Source organism: Bos taurus, chromosome 2 (genome assembly GCF_002263795.3).
Source record: "Bos taurus isolate L1 Dominette 01449 registration number 42190680 breed Hereford chromosome 2, ARS-UCD2.0, whole genome shotgun sequence".
NCBI classification, from domain to species: Eukaryota; Metazoa; Chordata; class Mammalia; order Artiodactyla; family Bovidae; genus Bos; species Bos taurus.
The window spans coordinates 31168689-31186337 of record NC_037329.1 but is presented as its reverse complement, the minus strand read 5'-3'; the positions used below and the strand labels follow the sequence as shown (position 1 = coordinate 31186337).

Here is a 17649-nt window from a genome sequence, read left to right as displayed (position 1 = left end):
ATATTTTTTTAAATATATATATTTTTTAACAGCTGAAGACTCTTCTGACCATAAGATCATTTAGATATAATACATATCAATAGATATATTTGGCCAATAACTATATAATTGGGTACATAAAAAGGTTAAGGACTTTGCATAGTAATACTTGACTTCTCTGTGGTGTTGGCAAAATCTGAAAATTGACTTGAACAGAAAGAAGCCAGTGAATTCCAACCAAGTCACCTTATGCCATCTGCATTGGTGAAACTGTAAAATGCATGTTTAGATCCAATTCATCAAAAATAGAAGCATTATAAATGGAGTTTTCCATTGAGAATAAATATTTTGTTTTGGCCTGACATAAATCCAAGGGACCCTGGAAAAAAAAAGATTGATTTCTCAGTCACTACATCATTAATATTTTATGTGTAAATAGAAATTCATAAAATTAATTTTAGTAACAAACTATGTACTACAACATTTATTTACTACCAAGAAATTTGGAGATTACATAGTGAGGAGTTGAGATTAAAATGTTTACAACCAAGAGAATTAATTGAAATTGATAACTATTGTAAATAACTATTATTGTTGTTAAACTTGCAAGTTGGAATACGTGGGCTTGATCTTTTGCACACAAAAAAGTTCATAAAAACTGCTTTTAATTGACTTTATAGTATTTCTTGGTAAATCGTTCAGTAGGTTGTAACAAAATTCATGTGAACTTTTATGTATACAAATGTCAGATCAAGTACAGGTTTCATTAATTATATATATTTTAAATTTCCAACAATAAAAACAGAAGCCAAGAAATTAAATACAATAAAAAATGAAATATTTATTCATTTGGCTCAATAATGACATAGCTCACCATTCTTTTTAATAATAGCAATTCCCTGCATGCAGTTCATCAATACACTACAAGTAAATAGTTGTGTAAAAGGAATTAACATTACTCTTTTGGTTTGTGCAAAAACAAAAATTTATATCATGTTAAGTAATTGCACAACTTTGCCACTATGTTCATGGCTAAAAGGGACAGAGCCCAAGTTATATCTCTGATAGCTTTAGTGCAGCAGGAATTAAAAAAATAAGACTAGTCTGCATAAGCAAATACTACAAAAGTTGAGTTAAAAAAAAAACCTTCCATGAATAAAGGGTTATATTGAGGCAACCATAGTTGGTAGAAAATGACCTAGGTTTGAATTTTTGACCAATGTATATCCTACTGGAATGATAGAAAAAATATTATAACAAAGAAATTCACAAAACCCTTGTCTAACTTTTAGGAAATTATCCATTGAAAAGTCTAATGGATTCAAAAGTTTGGAGTTGTGATTAAAAATAAAAAGCAAAAGCATAAAGTAAAATAAATTGCCATGTCATCAACTTGAAAATAATTATCTTATGTATAAAACGCAGCAAATAAAATTGATCATATTTTTACATTATTTATATTTAAACAAGTTTTGGACATATTTTTAGCAAAATACGAAGTATATGTTTTGACAGTAGGCAGTATGCAGTGTGTTTCCTTGAATCTAGAGAGACACCATATGACACTCAAATTGAATTAAAAATGGAAAAGGAAAAGTGCTTTTAAATAACTGTAAGCTATTCTGCTTGACATACTAGACATAGAGCAGGTTGAAATCACTGTACTACCAGCATGTGACTTCTAACCAAGACTTGTGAAGAATGGATTGTGTAAAATAGAGCAGCATAGGCAATTAACATGCATTAGTGATAATCTTCAAACTATTTATGTTTAATGAATGGTGCAGGATACATCCCTGTTGGAAGCTTGCAAAAGACACATATACTGTGGTACATATTTGATTTAATAGAGGTTGTTTATCAGGATATATATATATATATATGTGTGTGTGTGTGTGTATATATATATATATATATATATATGCAAATATGCCCCCACAGGATAAAATAACTATTTACATAACAGAGGGTGTGTTTAATTGACATAAAATGTCAGCTTTGCTGAGAGCAGAAGATGGCAAAGCAATACTGCAGCAGAAAGTGGAACAACTATTCTAAAGTGATGCTTTAGATATACTTTTCTAGAACAGATTTATTAGATTACTTTTTTTGGGAAAACATTTAACCAAAATTAAATATAGTGCTCTGGAACTTAGAATAAAATTTGCACTTGCTGAAACAGAATACTTTGCATAAAAATAATCCTTTAAAAATTAGAGGAGACTTTACAGGCACATAACTGTATAGATATAAACAAATGTAGACTAAAACACTTTCAAAATTAAAGCCATCTAGAAAATGGAAGTACCTGATATTGTTGTTAGAATTTTTTTCTGGTTTTGAGCAAGAATTTCATCTCTTGGGCAAAGCTCTTGTCTGATTTTCAAGAAACTTGTGAAATAGGAACACAGGGCTCTTATATTCTTTTTTTCTCAACCTAAAGCTCATTTACAAAAATAGTGACGTCGTATTATGAATAAACTATGAATTAGCGACCAGGGAAATCCACTAGAACAAATTTTGTAAAAATATGGCAGATATGGAAGTTAAAAATAGAATAGATGCAAGTACTGTACTAAAAGTGTTTGGTGTGGTTACAATGGATCACTTTGCACAACTATCCCTATGGTCTAGGTAGCCATTGAATTTCTCCTCAGCAGTGTCAGCTGGTAAAGAAAACAGTAACCTCTTGTCAGTGTTGATACTCTGATTCACAGAGTTGTAGTGACAGAGAGGTCACTGTCTTGTTATAGGCACTGACCATGAGTGTTTGTTAAAACAGTCAGTTTGGCATAGACCTCCTCTGGGAGTTCAGTTGACACATTAACTTTACCTTCTTAGGCTGTAAACAATTGATCACAAAGATAATTCTTTGTTTCTTTTTTTTACTTTTGATTTTCCCTGACCTCTTTCCCTTTGCTTTCTTTTTCTGGTTTGTCCTTCTCAAATTTTTCTTTGTCTGGCTTTGTTACACTATCATAGGAAGGAGGAGAGGTGGTAGAGGAACTTCCATCTGTTTTTTCTGGGGTGGAGTTCCCATTTAATTTGTCAATAATCATGTCATCTTTTATAGGTAAGTCAATCCTCCCTTTGATCGCCTCTTTGTTATACTCATTTACTACCTTCTTTAACCTTTGCTTTAAAAGATAACACCTGAAATTACGCTGAATGATAGCAGCAGACACCTCCTCTTGTTTGCGTTTCAGAGTGGTTGTAATGGGCTCATAGGAGACTTTGGAGGGATTTGACGCCATGAACCGATCTTCCATCTGAATTCGAAGGGCATCCATCTCTCCACTCTCACCCAAAACACGCTTTGTAAAGGCAAATAAAATGTCAAGGCAGTGGATCCTGTCCCCACTGACCATGGGCAGGTCCATGGCAATGAGCTGGACTTTGTTCGGTTTTGCTATGAGAAGAGGAGGATCCAGGGCAGCTGCAAAATCAGAGAGCTTGGAGAACTCTATGAACTGGGTGGCATCAGGATCAAACTTCTCCCAAACCTCGTAGAACATCTCAAAGTCGTCCTCACTCAGGGGCTCTGCACTTTCTTCAGTAGCAACACTGAAGTTCTCCAGGATGACAGCAATGTACATGTTCACCACAACCAGAAATGATATGATGATGTAACTGACGAAAAAGAAAATCCCAACAGACGGGTTTCCACAGTCTCCCTTAACTGAGCTGCCAGGGTGAATTGTGTCAGGGTCACAGTCTGGTGGTGCACTGTTGAGAATAGGTGCTAGCAATCCGTCCCAGCCAGCAGAGGTGGTAATCTGGAACAGGCAGATCATGCTGTTGCCAAAGGTCTCAAAGTTGAACATGTCGTCGATTCCAGCTTCTTTTTTAACATAGGCAAAATTGGACATTCCAAAGATGGCATAGATGAACATGACCAGGAAGAGCAGGAGGCCGATGTTAAACAGCGCAGGAAGGGACATCATCAAAGCAAAGAGCAGCGTGCGGATCCCCTTAGCCCCTTTGATCAGACGCAGGATTCGGCCAATCCTGGCAAGACGGATCACTCGGAACAAGGTAGGGGACACAAAATATTTCTCTATCAGCTCAGCCAGAAACATACCTATGGAAAAATACAGAAAACCGCTAAACAGTGAGTATTTTAGGCTTATATGGATGCTTTTTCTTTGTGAGGTTATTGAAAACAACAAATTTGTCATAAGTATAAATCTTTACTATTTGGATCCACTTTCTAATGTTACCAATGAAAGATTATAGAGTTTTATTTAATAATTCTATAATGTCATAAACCAATGTGGACTCTTGCAAAATCCTATAAATTAAATAATCTCACATACTCGTATGGCATTTTAAGATTACATACTCCCAATTACTATGAATAGTTATCCTCATATATGAAATGTTTCAACAGCAAACAAAGACTGTTTCTGAAATCTTCAAATATATTGCTTTCTTTTTGAATACTGTCATTTTTCAATTAGTGGAAAATGACCAAGAGTGTTGAACTTTAGATCTGTACACATGATGATTCTCAGATCTAATTTCCGTGTCACACAGGTGGTAGGCTGTGGGCGATTTTTTCAACAACTATACTTCTCTGTAAATAAACCATTCTTACCTACGATGGAAAGAATCACTACCACAAAATCAAAGATGTTCCAACCTATGGTGAAGTAGTAGTATCTGAGGGAGATCAATTTCAGCACAAATTCTCCAGTGAACAGGATAATGAACACAAGGTTGATTCGGGACAAAACTAGAGTCATGTATTTGCTCTGGTCATCAGTTTCTACCATCATAGTGACCATATTGAGACAGATGAGGATCATGATACTGATATCAAAAACTTGTCTGGTTACAAAATCAAAGACCATTCCTTGGAATTTGTTCTAGAAAGAGAGAGAAAATAAGAAGGTTAATAGGCATATTTCATAAATAATGAGCCACAAAATTGAAGATGAAGTCCTTCTGTATATGGCCCATGGGATGTGTACCTTTCTCACACTACCTGAAACAAATCTGTTTAAAAAAGAGAAGGAAATGAAAAATGTCATATGACAAAAGCAAAGCATAATTGTTTTATTTAAATTCTATGGGAAGACAAAGCTGAATGACATAAATTGGTGGCAACTGGCTGATAATGTGCATGGGCTTTGCTTGATTTTAATAACTGGTAATTTTTACAAAAAATGTAACAACTAACAATGAAGATTTACAAAGTAGGTTAATGTAGACAGACTTTTAGATGGATGAATATGCCAGTTGATTTATCAACACTTTAGGAATTTTGAATTATGTCTTATTTCTGTCTGTCCATGACTCAAAATATCAGTCATTTTTTATTTAATTCTGCTTCTTTAACAATAATACTTAAATGACATTCAGTAAAGTAGGTTTATGTCCTTTTGTGTATCCTGTCCTACTTTCTGCCTCCCCTCCCTTCCCTCCTGCCCCTGCCCCGCCACCCCTGCCCAGACTGTACCCTCTTAAAAATTATGCAAAGTGAAGTCATTTATAAGATTCATGAGATTTTGTCAAGTCCTAGTTCAGCAACTATAGGCTTTGTGACTTTGGGTACAATATATACCTTCCTTGGGTCTTAGTTTCCTTGTTCCTTACCCATCTAAGAGCATAGATAATTTAGAATACAACTCTGTGGACATAATACACCATCTTTATGTCTTTTCACTATAATGAAGCTCTACAGGGTATGCGTTCTAGATAAATCATTTGTGTGTGTGTGTGTGTGTGTGTGTGCTGAAACCAACTATTTTGATGACACCCTTTCCTTTCTAAGTAGGTGAAAAATCGTTTTCTGTTATAACAATGGAGAGAACAAATGGCACAGAGGGAGGTCATGGGTGTTGAAGGGGAGGTTTTAAGTTCATCTACTTAAAAGGACAAGAGGGGGGCCATATCACAGATCAGAGAAGGAGAAACCGGGTGCGCCGTTGGCAGCAGTAGGTGGCAGCGGGAGCATGAGCTCGCTTTGGGAGCAGTTACCGGGAACTCTGACTTGGAACTTTTCAACTGACAAGTAAAAAACATTGCTTCATTTTTAAGAGCTTAGTAATTCTTAGAGTGTAGTAATTGCAAATTGTGTTATACAATATGTACTTTACGACTAGATCATGGTATATATATTGGTGATATCACCTAATATGTTCTGAACCAGCACTGCCCAGTTTCATCATATGGAAATAGGGCTTTGGAATGTTCAAGGAGATGAGTAATTCTTACTGCAGGCCGAGGTATGGGTTTCTGAGGTTTCTTAGACCCAAGTTTCTTCATTGCATTGTAGTATTTTTTCTGTTCCTCTGTCATAAAGATGTCTTGCCCTCCAAAGTAAAGACATAGTAGGAAACTGGTTACAATCCAGCCTGTATTACAGCAATACTTTTACAAAAATATTTCTGAGTCTTTCCTTTAATCCTTCTTTTCAAATGTTAAATGGATTTTACCCTACTTCATATAGATTTATCCTGCTTTTTCGTTTTATCTGAAATTCTGAGTACCTTAACACTATGTAAAACCCATAATCACATAAAACTGTGATTAGTACAGGATTCTAATTTGATAATATTACGTTTAGAAGGAGGCTCAGGGGTCTCAAATATATTTTCATTAAAGAAAAAAATCTTAGTCCATTTCAGTGTTGACAGCTTTATTTTTTTATTCAACACTTTTTGAGCACTTGCTGTAAGACAATGCATTCAGTATCAGAATTACGTAGATCTACATCTATACGTATCTATATGCATCTATATGTAAACAAATAAAACAACCCATCACTGCAGAGATAGCAATAAACTCCAGGATTCAGAAACAGGCTTTATATAGGGGAGCAGTTCAGATGTTAAAGAATCTGCCTGCAATGCAGGAGACCCAATCTTCCCTGGGTTGGGAAGATTCCCCTGGAGAAGAGAATGGCTGCCCACCCCAGCATTCTTGGCTGGGAGATCCCATGGACAGAGGAGCCTGGTGGACTCCAGTCCATAGCATTGCAAAGAATAGAACACAACTGAGCGACTAACACCCTTAAGCTAGACCTTAGAGGATGATTAAGGGTTTGCTAGACAAAGCATTTTAGGAGGAAAAAAAATATCCTGTGTAAAGTGACAGAGGGAAAAGAGCATACCTTGTTCAGAAAAGGGCAGAAAATCCATGTAGCTGTGTGTGTAGCAAGTGATGGTGTTAATGGTGGGTGGGTGGTTACTGAGGAGGAGGGAAGTGAATATAGAAAGTGTGTGGGCGAAGATGAAGCTGGAAGACTGGGTGGAGATAATTCCTGAAAGGCTCTGTAAGCAAGAGTAAAGCATTCAGGCCCACTGGATGGTTTGAGGCAATATGGTCATTTTTCTAAGTCAGAATGACACTATAGCAGATCTGCAGAGGATGAACCTGGAGAGGAGCCACCAGTTAGAGGCTGGAATCCTCTGCGGTTGAACTGACCACATAGTGAATGGAAAAGAATATAAAAATGACCTAAGTCGGTCCTGGTTATTGGGATGTAAAAAAAGAAAACCAGAATCTCAGAATGGGGAAAGGTGAGAGCTGAGGAATACTTATCTTCTTTTTCTGTTGGTTGAAGTTATCTATGATGACACCAATGAATAGATTCAGAGTGAAGAATGACCCAAAGATGATAAAGATGACAAAGTATAAGTACATATACAGATTTTCTTCATATACAGGCTGAAGTTTAACCTAAATAATATTGAAAATATTAAATAACATTTAAAAACACAATAAATACTTGGGCTAAATTAAAAATTTGGTGAGTGTTGTTACTTTCTATAGAGCTTTTTTTGCCTTGACCTGAGATACTGTTCTGCAAAAGCAGTTCTTTTTTTAAATTAGTATGACCTAGAATAATCTGCCTGCAACGCAGGAGACCCGGGTTCCATCTCTGTGTCAGGAAGATTTCCTGGAGAAGGGAATGGCTACCCACTCCCTTATTCTTGCCCAGAGAATTCCAAGGAATGAGGAGTCTGGTGGGCTCTAGTCTGTGGGGTTGCAAAGAGTCAGACATGACTGAGTGACAAACACTACTAGTATATTGAAAGTTTGTAATTTTTATGATTGTTCTTAAATCTGTTTTCCCATTGGGGCTTACCTGTACATATTCTTTAGAGTAAATAACAGTGGTATAAACAAGGCAAACATTTTGAACCTACTGTTTGTCTTACTATAATTTTTTTTTTTTGCAGTTTTTTCAACTTGGGTTTGGAGTTAAAACCCGAGATAACTCCTTATCTTGGAGATAAGGCTTTAATAACAGAACATCTACTTCTAAGAGGAAAATTCAGCATAAACAGATGTGTGCTGAGGAACTATTTTTATTCCTATTTTCTAAATTGAGCTTCCCTGAAACTTGCTTACTTTTATCATGATATTTTTGGAGGCCGCTTTACAGACTCTGGTTTATCATACTCTTCAGGGATGGAGGACACTAGTTCCTTCCTGCCTGAGCAGTTTTCCCAACCTTAAGAGTCTCATTTACTGGACTGACCTGATTGACCTGTTATTAGATGTATAATAGACATATATGAACCAAAGTATCATTTACATGGAAGTGAATTGGCTCAAAAAGAGAATCTCTACATGCAGTTGTAAATGTTCTGATTCTGGGCCTTTCAGTTAAATTATCACAAATGTTCACTATGGAAAAATCTAGTAACTATAAATAGTTATTTGAGTGATACTTACATCTCGTGAATCAACAGCTGCATACATAATGTCCATCCAGCCTTTAAATGTTGCCTGTTAAACAACATATGTTTGAATTCTGCATAAAAACCTAATCCAACAGTATGCATTTTACCATATGAAAATATGATAGCTATTACAAATAATTTTTATATAATATTTTGAAATACTCTACAAAGAGCCTTGAATTCTCTACAGTTGAAATTTCAATGAAACTGAAATCGAATAGGATTTTATTTCAAACTGGAACTCATTTTGTCTTGGAAAGTATTCTATTTTTTTCTACACTAACATTTAACTAGATGAATCTCAGGCTCAAATCACTTTCAGAAGCTAAGCTCTATCATTCAAACCTCTGGTGTGTTTAAGCACTCAATTGTTTTGGTTAATTTCTTGATTAATTAATATATTATCAATTATGTCAAAATAATTAAATATTACAAATTTTAAAATCCACACCAAAAGATTTGCATTTCCACACCTAATAGCTCTATACCCTGAAGATGTTGATACAATTAATTATCTGGCTAATAGTCTATACATTTAATTAATTACTACTATATATATTATTACTTTAATACACAAAATTGCTTCTTTGGCAATTATTGGTACAGAAAACTAAAAATGCTACTAGCTCAATAACAATAATAGAATAAGAAAAAACAGGAAGCAGAAATATAAAATCATATTAAAACATACTAACAACTGAACACTGGAGGAAATACATTAAAATCACTGCAAAATATCTTCTTTGCAGTCAAGTCAAGCTAATAGTACAGCTGTTAGAGTACAGCTGTTATCATCAACTACTTTTGTGCTGTCAGATATTAATCACTCAAAGAACATCAGAGAAATGATTTACTTGAAATCTTTTTCAAAACTCATACAGTAGGTACTTACCACTTGAAGCAGTGCAAGATAGCCAGCGCCAACATTATCGAAATTTACTTTCACATTTTTCCACCGAGCTTTCTTGCCAAGAGCCTGACAGTCACTCAAATTGTTAACTTCACTAACATCAAACATGTTACCCGTTGTCGTGTTTACACAGTGGTAGAACTTGCCAGCAAACAAATTCACACCCATAATGCTAAAGATCAGCCAGAAGATGAGACAAACCAGCAGCACATTCATGATGGAGGGAATTGCTCCAACAAGAGCATTCACAACGACCTAGAAGAGGAGGCAAGAATAAGGCAGCTTACAAGCTGTTAAAATGGTAACCATTTCTTCCATTATATAGGTAACATAAAATGGGTGTTTAATGAGTTAAATAAAAATCTGGGTGGACAAGTTGTTTCTTCCGATATTTTCTAGAACATATTCAGTAAGGGAAAACAGACAGTGACACAACTAAAAAGCTAAAGGATTTAAGGAAAGCAAAAATATTCCAAAGTATGAAAAGAAATAAACAAAAACCTGATAGAGTAAGATGGAGTCAGAAAATGTTTGTATGCTAGGGAAAAAAAGAAAAAAAATGTATTAAATACTGACAGAAGAAGTAATCATCATTCAGCAATTCACTTTAATTTTCAAAGGTATTAATGAATAATTGGTGGTGTGAAAACATGGTTAAACAAACCCACTACAAAGAAGCAAAGTAATGATAATGCCTTAAATCTGTGTCTCCAGATCAAGCTAACTTTTGATGATGATGAAGAATAGTATTAGGAATTTGCAAGGTCATTTTTTCCCCCTACTGATAATTCCCAATTTTTTAAAAAGTGAATTAAGATGGGAAATAAGATGGAATTTATCTCTGGACATAAAAGTACTGAACATATTCCCATTATTATTGTTCCAAATCTCTTAAAGGTTTACTTCAGGGCACTCTTTACCAATCCAGGCCAACCTATTTGATGAAGGAGACGTTCCATCACCTTTCCTCTAATTGAATTCAGAAGAGATTAATATGTATTTTCAAATCTCTAGCAGTTTGTATGTTTTCTTATCTAATTAATCTGTTTTATCTAATTAATTAATATGGGGACTATTTTGTTAAGCACTTATACGTGAAACTATTATTTTTAAATACTGAAACATTATTTTAGAAATCAGCACCAAAGAATTTTAAATTAATATCAAAACTTGAAATCCAAAATTGTAAAAACTTCATATGCTAGTTGAATCTTATTTCTTATGGAAATTGTCATGTATATTATACCAAAATCTGTTTTTTGCTCTAAAATTGGTGTAATATGACCTCCCACAAATTTTCTTATCATCAAGTAAATGCATGATACCTTTTACCATATTTTATACCTAGAATATTAATTCTGTCATATTATAAGAATTAAAAATGTTAATGTAGTATAGTTTTCAGATTAGAGCAAATTTGGAAATTTTTAATTTTGTTCAGTTGCTGTCTGCCCTCAAAAATGAATTATTGATATGAAGCCATGCAATCAGAAGAAGGCTTAAACAATATCAGTAATACTAAAAGATTGGTATGGAAAAAACTTGAAACTACATAATAATTTTTTTAAATTTCATCTTGTGTGTTTATTTATCAAGTAACGATGAAGTAAAATTATAGTGTAACACTAAGCATTTCCTTGCTTACAGCGCATCTGGAGAGTGGTTTCATTCTTCCTGGTGAGTGAATCTCAAAGTCAAAGCTGAAGTGTTTTTTAAAAGTGCTTCAACAAACCACCTCCTAACATAAAAGCCCTCTGGCCTAGAAGGAATTCAATATCCATGTGCATTTGCAAGCTGGATTAAACAAAGCTGGCCTTAGTGCTAACTAGTATTTTGAGGGGTGTGGCAAGTAGATGTGAATATGGTGTACTTTATGTTTAGAAGCATAAAATGTACACTAAGGAATAGAGCTGGAGGGTCAAATACAAGTGTTAATGGAAAAAGTGAACCTCATTCAGAATGCTCACTTAAAAGGGAGATCCGTAAAACAAACCCCAGGGGTTGCCGGCAATGCTTAGTTAATTATCCTAACCCCTACTTTGGTGGCTTAGGATGCAGATTTTGTCAGAGGCTACAATTTAGTGTTGTTTTCTTGCACAACAACTTTTTTATTACCAATATTAATGGAAGAAGTAGAGCACACAAAACCTTCATTACTAGTTATTTTTAAGAAATCAAACTACCTATTGAAAGGAAGAATATCTCCTCCTAGGATGAATGTCAGTAGTAAACAGTCATTATAAAATGTATAAGCAGTGAAAAGAAATAAATGGCAACACAGAGTTTGTAGTTGTGTGGAAACATCCTTGATCTGTTACCAGGAGACCTGGATTCTAGTTTTAGTACTGCCACAAAAAAATTTTTTGAGGGCCTGTTTTAGTTTCAGGAGGCTAGGCGTAGTGATCTTTAGGATTTCTGCTTTGAAATTGTATAATTCTATGAAATGTCAGAAGAGTGTGGCACCCCTCTGTATCTAAATCATTACCTACATTTAATTTTGATATGAATCGTGAGAGCTTTTATTCTTCTTACCCTCATGCCTTCAAACCGGGATAAAGCTCTCAGTGGTCTTAAAGCTCTTAATGTCCGTAGGGATTTGATGGCACCAAGTTCTGAGTAGCCAAGAGCATTGGCTACCAAGCTAACCAAAGAAACCTGAAGAAGAAACAAAAATCAGTCAGTTCACCAGGAAATAAACTATTGACTAAAGGCATGAGACGTAATATCTCTTTTTTAGTGCCAATCAAACAAAGCTTTAGACAGCCCTTGGCAGCCTTCATTTTCTACATAGTAGTGTGCTCATTTTACCTTCCCAGCCTCATTAATTAATTGCTTTTCTTACCAAACATCCATAAGGCTCTCCAGTTAGATATTTTACCCATGGAGCCCTTTTCAGCCCAGACATAGACCACTGATGATTCGAGATTTAATTCAAAAGTCGTATCCTTCATAGATCTGTGTTTAACATCATTGATTAATAATCATACTTCATTTCCAAGTTTTGCAGTATCCTGGTTATGTGTATTGCAGGCACTGACCATAATCCAGGCCACATTAACTCTTTATGGACTGAAATGAAACATTCTTATTTCAATGTCTCTAATAATACCTGGTTGAATATCTTTAGTCAGTATATGTTGGATAAATAAACAAAGAAGAAAATATTACCTGCAAAAACATTTTATCAGATCACATAGTTTCATAACAATGAAGTTTTTTTTACCTAAACTATTGGATTTATGATTTAGAATACAATACCTCTCATTCAGAGTGATGATATATCTTTCTGATATTTACATAAATGTTGTTTTACTTAAATATATGAAAGGTTAAAGAAGACATGTCTTTTTCAGGAGGAAGAAGCACTATTTGCTTTGATTTTCTTTAACAGCCTGGCTTAGTCGCTTAGTCATGTCTGACTCTTTGCGACCCCATGGACTATAGCCTGCCAGACTCCTCTGTCCACGGGGATTCTGCAGGCAAGAATACTAGAGTGGGTTGCCATGCCCTCCTCCGGGGAAGCCAGCATTTTATTAAATGTTGAACATTTACTATATGCTAGGTTCTGTTCTGATTGTCTTACACCTATAAATCTCAAGAAGTATGTAGTATTACGTTTGCCTTTTCACTGATAAAGAAGTTGAGTTTCTCCCACACCTCTGCTTTTTTTTTTTTTTTTAAAAGATGTACAGATAGAAAGAGATGAAGTTAGAACCCAAGTGATTGGACTTCAAAACTGTATCTTAACCTTTTCCCTCCATTACCAGAAATTCATTCTTAATCTGAACCACAAAACTCAAGAAATGACTTGAATGATTATCTTCACTTCTTGTAAGGATTATATATAGCTTGATGGATAGGAGAGAGGATAATTTATGCATCCACTGGATGGCCTCAGGGCCATGGTGTAAAGGTGACACCAAAACCAGAACTGAGACTTTAAGGCAGACGGAGCCACTATCCCCTTATTGTTAGTGTTGAACAGAAAAATAAATGACTTGAATGTTAGACTTGACTAGTGGCTGCATAATTTATTGAGCTATTAATTTCTCTCTAGTGTTCACTGCTACAGAAGACTGGGAAGATGGGGAAGGTTATTATTAGAGAACACACAGGCTTCTACATTCTGGACTCATTTGCCTCGGAAGCATTCACAACTTCTTTAAGTTTCTGCAGCTGCTTCTGAAGACTTATCTTCCCAACCAGGTCCTGAGATGGGGGCATTTAAAGGGAAAGTGAAACTGTCAGTCCCTCAGTCTTGTCTGACTCTTTACGACCCCATGGACTGTATCCTGCTAGGCTCCTCTGTCCGTGGAATTCTCCAGGCAAGAATACTACCATTTCCTTCTCTAGGGGATCTTCCTGACCCAGGGATTGAACCCAAGTCTCTTGCATTGGAGGCAGATTCTTTACCATCTTAGCCACCAGGGAAGCTCCATTTAAAGGGAAGTGGCAGGAAATTTCTCATGACTGGGAAGTAAGGAAGCTCATGCTTTAAAAGGAAAAGAAATATAATGGCTAGAGCCAGGAGATTCTGGAAAGACAGCAAGTTGTGGCTTCAGAGCTGAGAGGCACTACTTGCATATAACTACCCCATCACACTGGGGTGGCTCTGTGGATTGCTAGAGAAGCTGGACACTAGTGAACCCCCCTTTTTATGCACCTGTCATTTTGTGTACAATAAAAACTCATTTTATTGTATTATTGTGAAAAACTAAATATGGTTTAAACTCAATTTTGAAGTTAAAGATTTGAAATATTCTTAAAATTGGAAGATGATGCCTAATATTGGTGCATGCGTGCCTGCTCAGTCATGTCCAACTCTCTGAAGCTCCATGGACTGTAGCCCACTGGGCTCCTCAGTTATATTGGTAAGGTGCTGTAAAACTTAAAATGATCTTTTCCCCTCATGAGCTGTGTCTCAGAGTAGTCAAATATTAGTCCAAGAAAAGGTAGCAAGGGGCAAGAACATAACTGGAATTTCTGTTTTCAGGTCCAGTGCGTTTCCCACCTCAGCAACTTCAGACTCGACCTTTCAATACAGTGTTTTAGTCTCTTATGCTCAACACAAAAGGCATTCTTACTAAGGTATCCTAAGTGTAACAGAACCTCTTTACCAAAAACTGAATTTTTAATACAAATTTACATGACTCTAGGTACCTTACTAAGGAGATCAGCCCTGGGATTTCTTTGGAGGGAATGATGCTGAAGCTGAAACTCCAGTACTTTGGCCACCTGTTGCGAAGAGCTGACTCATTGGAAAAGACTCTGATGCTGGGAGGGATTGGGGGCAGGAGGATAAGGGGACGACAGAGGATGAGGTGGCTGGATGGCATCACTGACTCGATGGACGTGAGTCTGAGTGAACTCCGGGAGTTGGTGATGGACAGGGAGGCCTGGCGTCCTGCGATGCATGGGGTCGCAAAGAGTCGGAAACGACTGAGTGACTGAACTGAACTGAACTGAATGCTTCTAATGGAGAAGGCAATGGCACTCCATTCCAGTACTCTTGCCTGGAAAATCCCATGAATGGAGGAGCCTGGTAGGCTGCAGTCCATGGGGTCACTAAGAGTCAGACACAACCGAGCGACTTCACTTTCATTTTTCACTTTCATACATTGGAGAAGGAAATGGCAACCCACTCCAGTGTTCTTGCCTGGAGAATCCCAGGGACAGGGGAGCCTGGTGGGCTGCCGTCTATGGGGTCGCACAGAGTCAGACACAACTGAAGCGACTTAGCAGCAGCAGCAGCAGCAGGTACCTTACTATCCACAAAATATATGAAACTGTCTGTGCTAGACGCTTCAGGGCGGGGTTTGGTTGTCAGTCACACCTTCCACATTCCAGTGGCCGTTGAGACTGAGAACGAAAGGAATAATGCAGGAAGAAGTTGATGGTTCTGAAGAAGACCTTGGAAGTCCTGTGATTGTTTAATGAACCAAGTGACATGACATTATTTCCCTTAAAAATGGCTAAAGATAATTTTTTAACTTCAGTATAAGCAGTTAAAAGATTAAAACCATAGGATCACCTCCATACACTGAAATGATACATTTCAGTGCAAAAGCTTGCTTGATTTTTAATGGAAAAATTTAGAAGTGTTTCTATTAAAACCAGAAGTGAAAAAAAAATGCCAGCTACTAACATTATTTTTTCCACCAACATTATTATTTAACACTTTCTGTAAAAAGAAATGAGCTAAAACAATTAGAAAAGTAGAAGTCATTATTTACATATTTGTTAATGTTGACCTAAAAAAATCAGAATAAAATGAATAAAATGAAAACTACTATAAATGATAATATAATTATTTTAGGTTCTGACTAATATATTTTTCATATTAATTTTTTAAAGTTTATATGTGTCTTTTGAAACTGCACAAAACTTAAAATATTATAAAGAAAATACAGTATAAGAATAATCTAAAATATAATTGTTTTAAGAAGAGCAATCAGAAAGGACAAATTCCACATAACATTAAACCTAACTATAGGATCTTCAATAATTAACGCTATCATATAAATAAACAAAGAAATGAATGAAACAAATCTAAACTGGAGCCAAGGCATACTGGCATACCAAGTTTTAGCATATGGAAAATGGTAGTATTTTAAATAAGAGGTGAAAGAAACAAGGGGGACATTTTGAAATGTTTTAAAATGTCAAAATCATTTTGAGGACAATAGAATTGGAGCCTTACCTCACACCTTACACCAAAATAAGTTCTAGATTGATCAAAAATTAAAACATAAAAGTGAATAAATAAAACTCAAAAAATTTGAGAAAAAAGCATGAGAAAATGTTTTAATAATCTTAAAGCAAATGGTCTTTATAAGCATAAGAAAAGCCAAAAAGGGGAAAAAAAAGCTGATATATTTGACTAAATCAATATGAAAACCTTTTTACATGACAAAAAAAGCTCAAAGACAAAGCCCAAGTCGGCAAAACAGTCATACCACATGTGACAAAATAGTAAACTTCCTTAATGTAAAAAGAAGTCCTACTAATCAGTAACAAAAAGGTCATTAACTATAACATACAAATTCCCTCTAAACTTTCATTTTAATATATTTGAACAACACATTATTTATACTCCTTATTGAAATTTAACCAGAAAGAAATCTAAAGAATACATAGAGAATGCACAAAGGGACAAGAAGGAAGAAGGTTTTAAAAAATTCTCGAGTTAAAAAAAAAAAATAAAGTGCACTGGAATGATCACTTTCTCCACAGAGCAAAAGCAGCAGCAGAAACCCAGGTGCTTGCAGAAGTAAGTCAACTTTTTCTAGTGGGCTCTGAAAAGGTTCTGGACCTGGAGGCACCATGTTCTCCTAAAACAGGGGGTAATGCATGGCACTGAGAACAGAATTGATTCAAAGTCTCTGCATAGGGAAGCTGGGCATTCTTGACTGCCTTCCCCCACTTCTCCCCAGCTCTGCTAGAGAGCATAATGAACTAATACTCCTTCGTGGCTTACAAAGTAAAATCTGTATTTGCTACAGAGGTCAGAACATAGCAGCAATAATCTGCATTGTGGTTGGGTTTCCCTGTTAGACCACAAAAGCCTCTTTAATACATCATATAATGGAGGGTTTTCCATTAATACTATCATAGGGTTTAAACAGCCTGTGGTCTAACTCAGTATTTCCGAGAGCAGGCACCTAAAGTTTCAGATTCCTGAGTGCATATCTCCTCCCTTTCAGCCCAGAACAGTTCTGTTTTTTGTCAGATACACAGCTTCTAAAAAGGGCTCAGGTGGTGGTGAGGGACAGGTACAAAGCGTCCGTGGAAGTGATGGCAGAAGGCTCTTGGCAAAGATGGGAAACTGGGGATACTGGAGATGGCAGGATTCTTCAGCTGCAATGGGTAATTTTATAGTAGGAATGGAGTGAAGACCATCCAGTGTCTGAGAAATGAAGAGCAGTTCATATGCATCATCAGTCAGGAATGAGAGTCCTTATACTTTTATATAAGGGGTGTTTGTAACTCACCCCTTGCTTTTTACTTTTGACATTTTTCTACTTTTATAGTAGGTTTTTGCAGTTTATTGGTCTATAGCTTTTT

The 17649-nt window shown here is 35.9% G+C and overlaps 1 protein-coding gene across 2 annotated transcripts in view; it reads right to left on the bottom strand.

The window, feature by feature from the left end:
• Positions 1–800: 800 nt before the first annotated feature.
• Positions 801–17649, bottom strand: part of SCN3A (sodium voltage-gated channel alpha subunit 3) — a 121414-nt gene continuing 104565 nt past the window's right edge. For both annotated transcript variants that reach the window (XM_002685332.6, XM_005202500.5), the window contains 7 exons: positions 12118–12240; positions 9568–9840; positions 8668–8721; positions 7528–7665; positions 6199–6303; positions 4577–4847; positions 801–4060 (listed from right to left, as the gene is read on the bottom strand). In XM_002685332.6, coding sequence (XP_002685378.1) covers positions 2865–4060; positions 4577–4847; positions 6199–6303; positions 7528–7665; positions 8668–8721; positions 9568–9840; positions 12118–12240 — 2160 coding nt within the window. In that variant the 3' untranslated portion in view covers positions 801–2864. The remainder of the gene's footprint in view (positions 4061–4576; positions 4848–6198; positions 6304–7527; positions 7666–8667; positions 8722–9567; positions 9841–12117; positions 12241–17649) is intronic.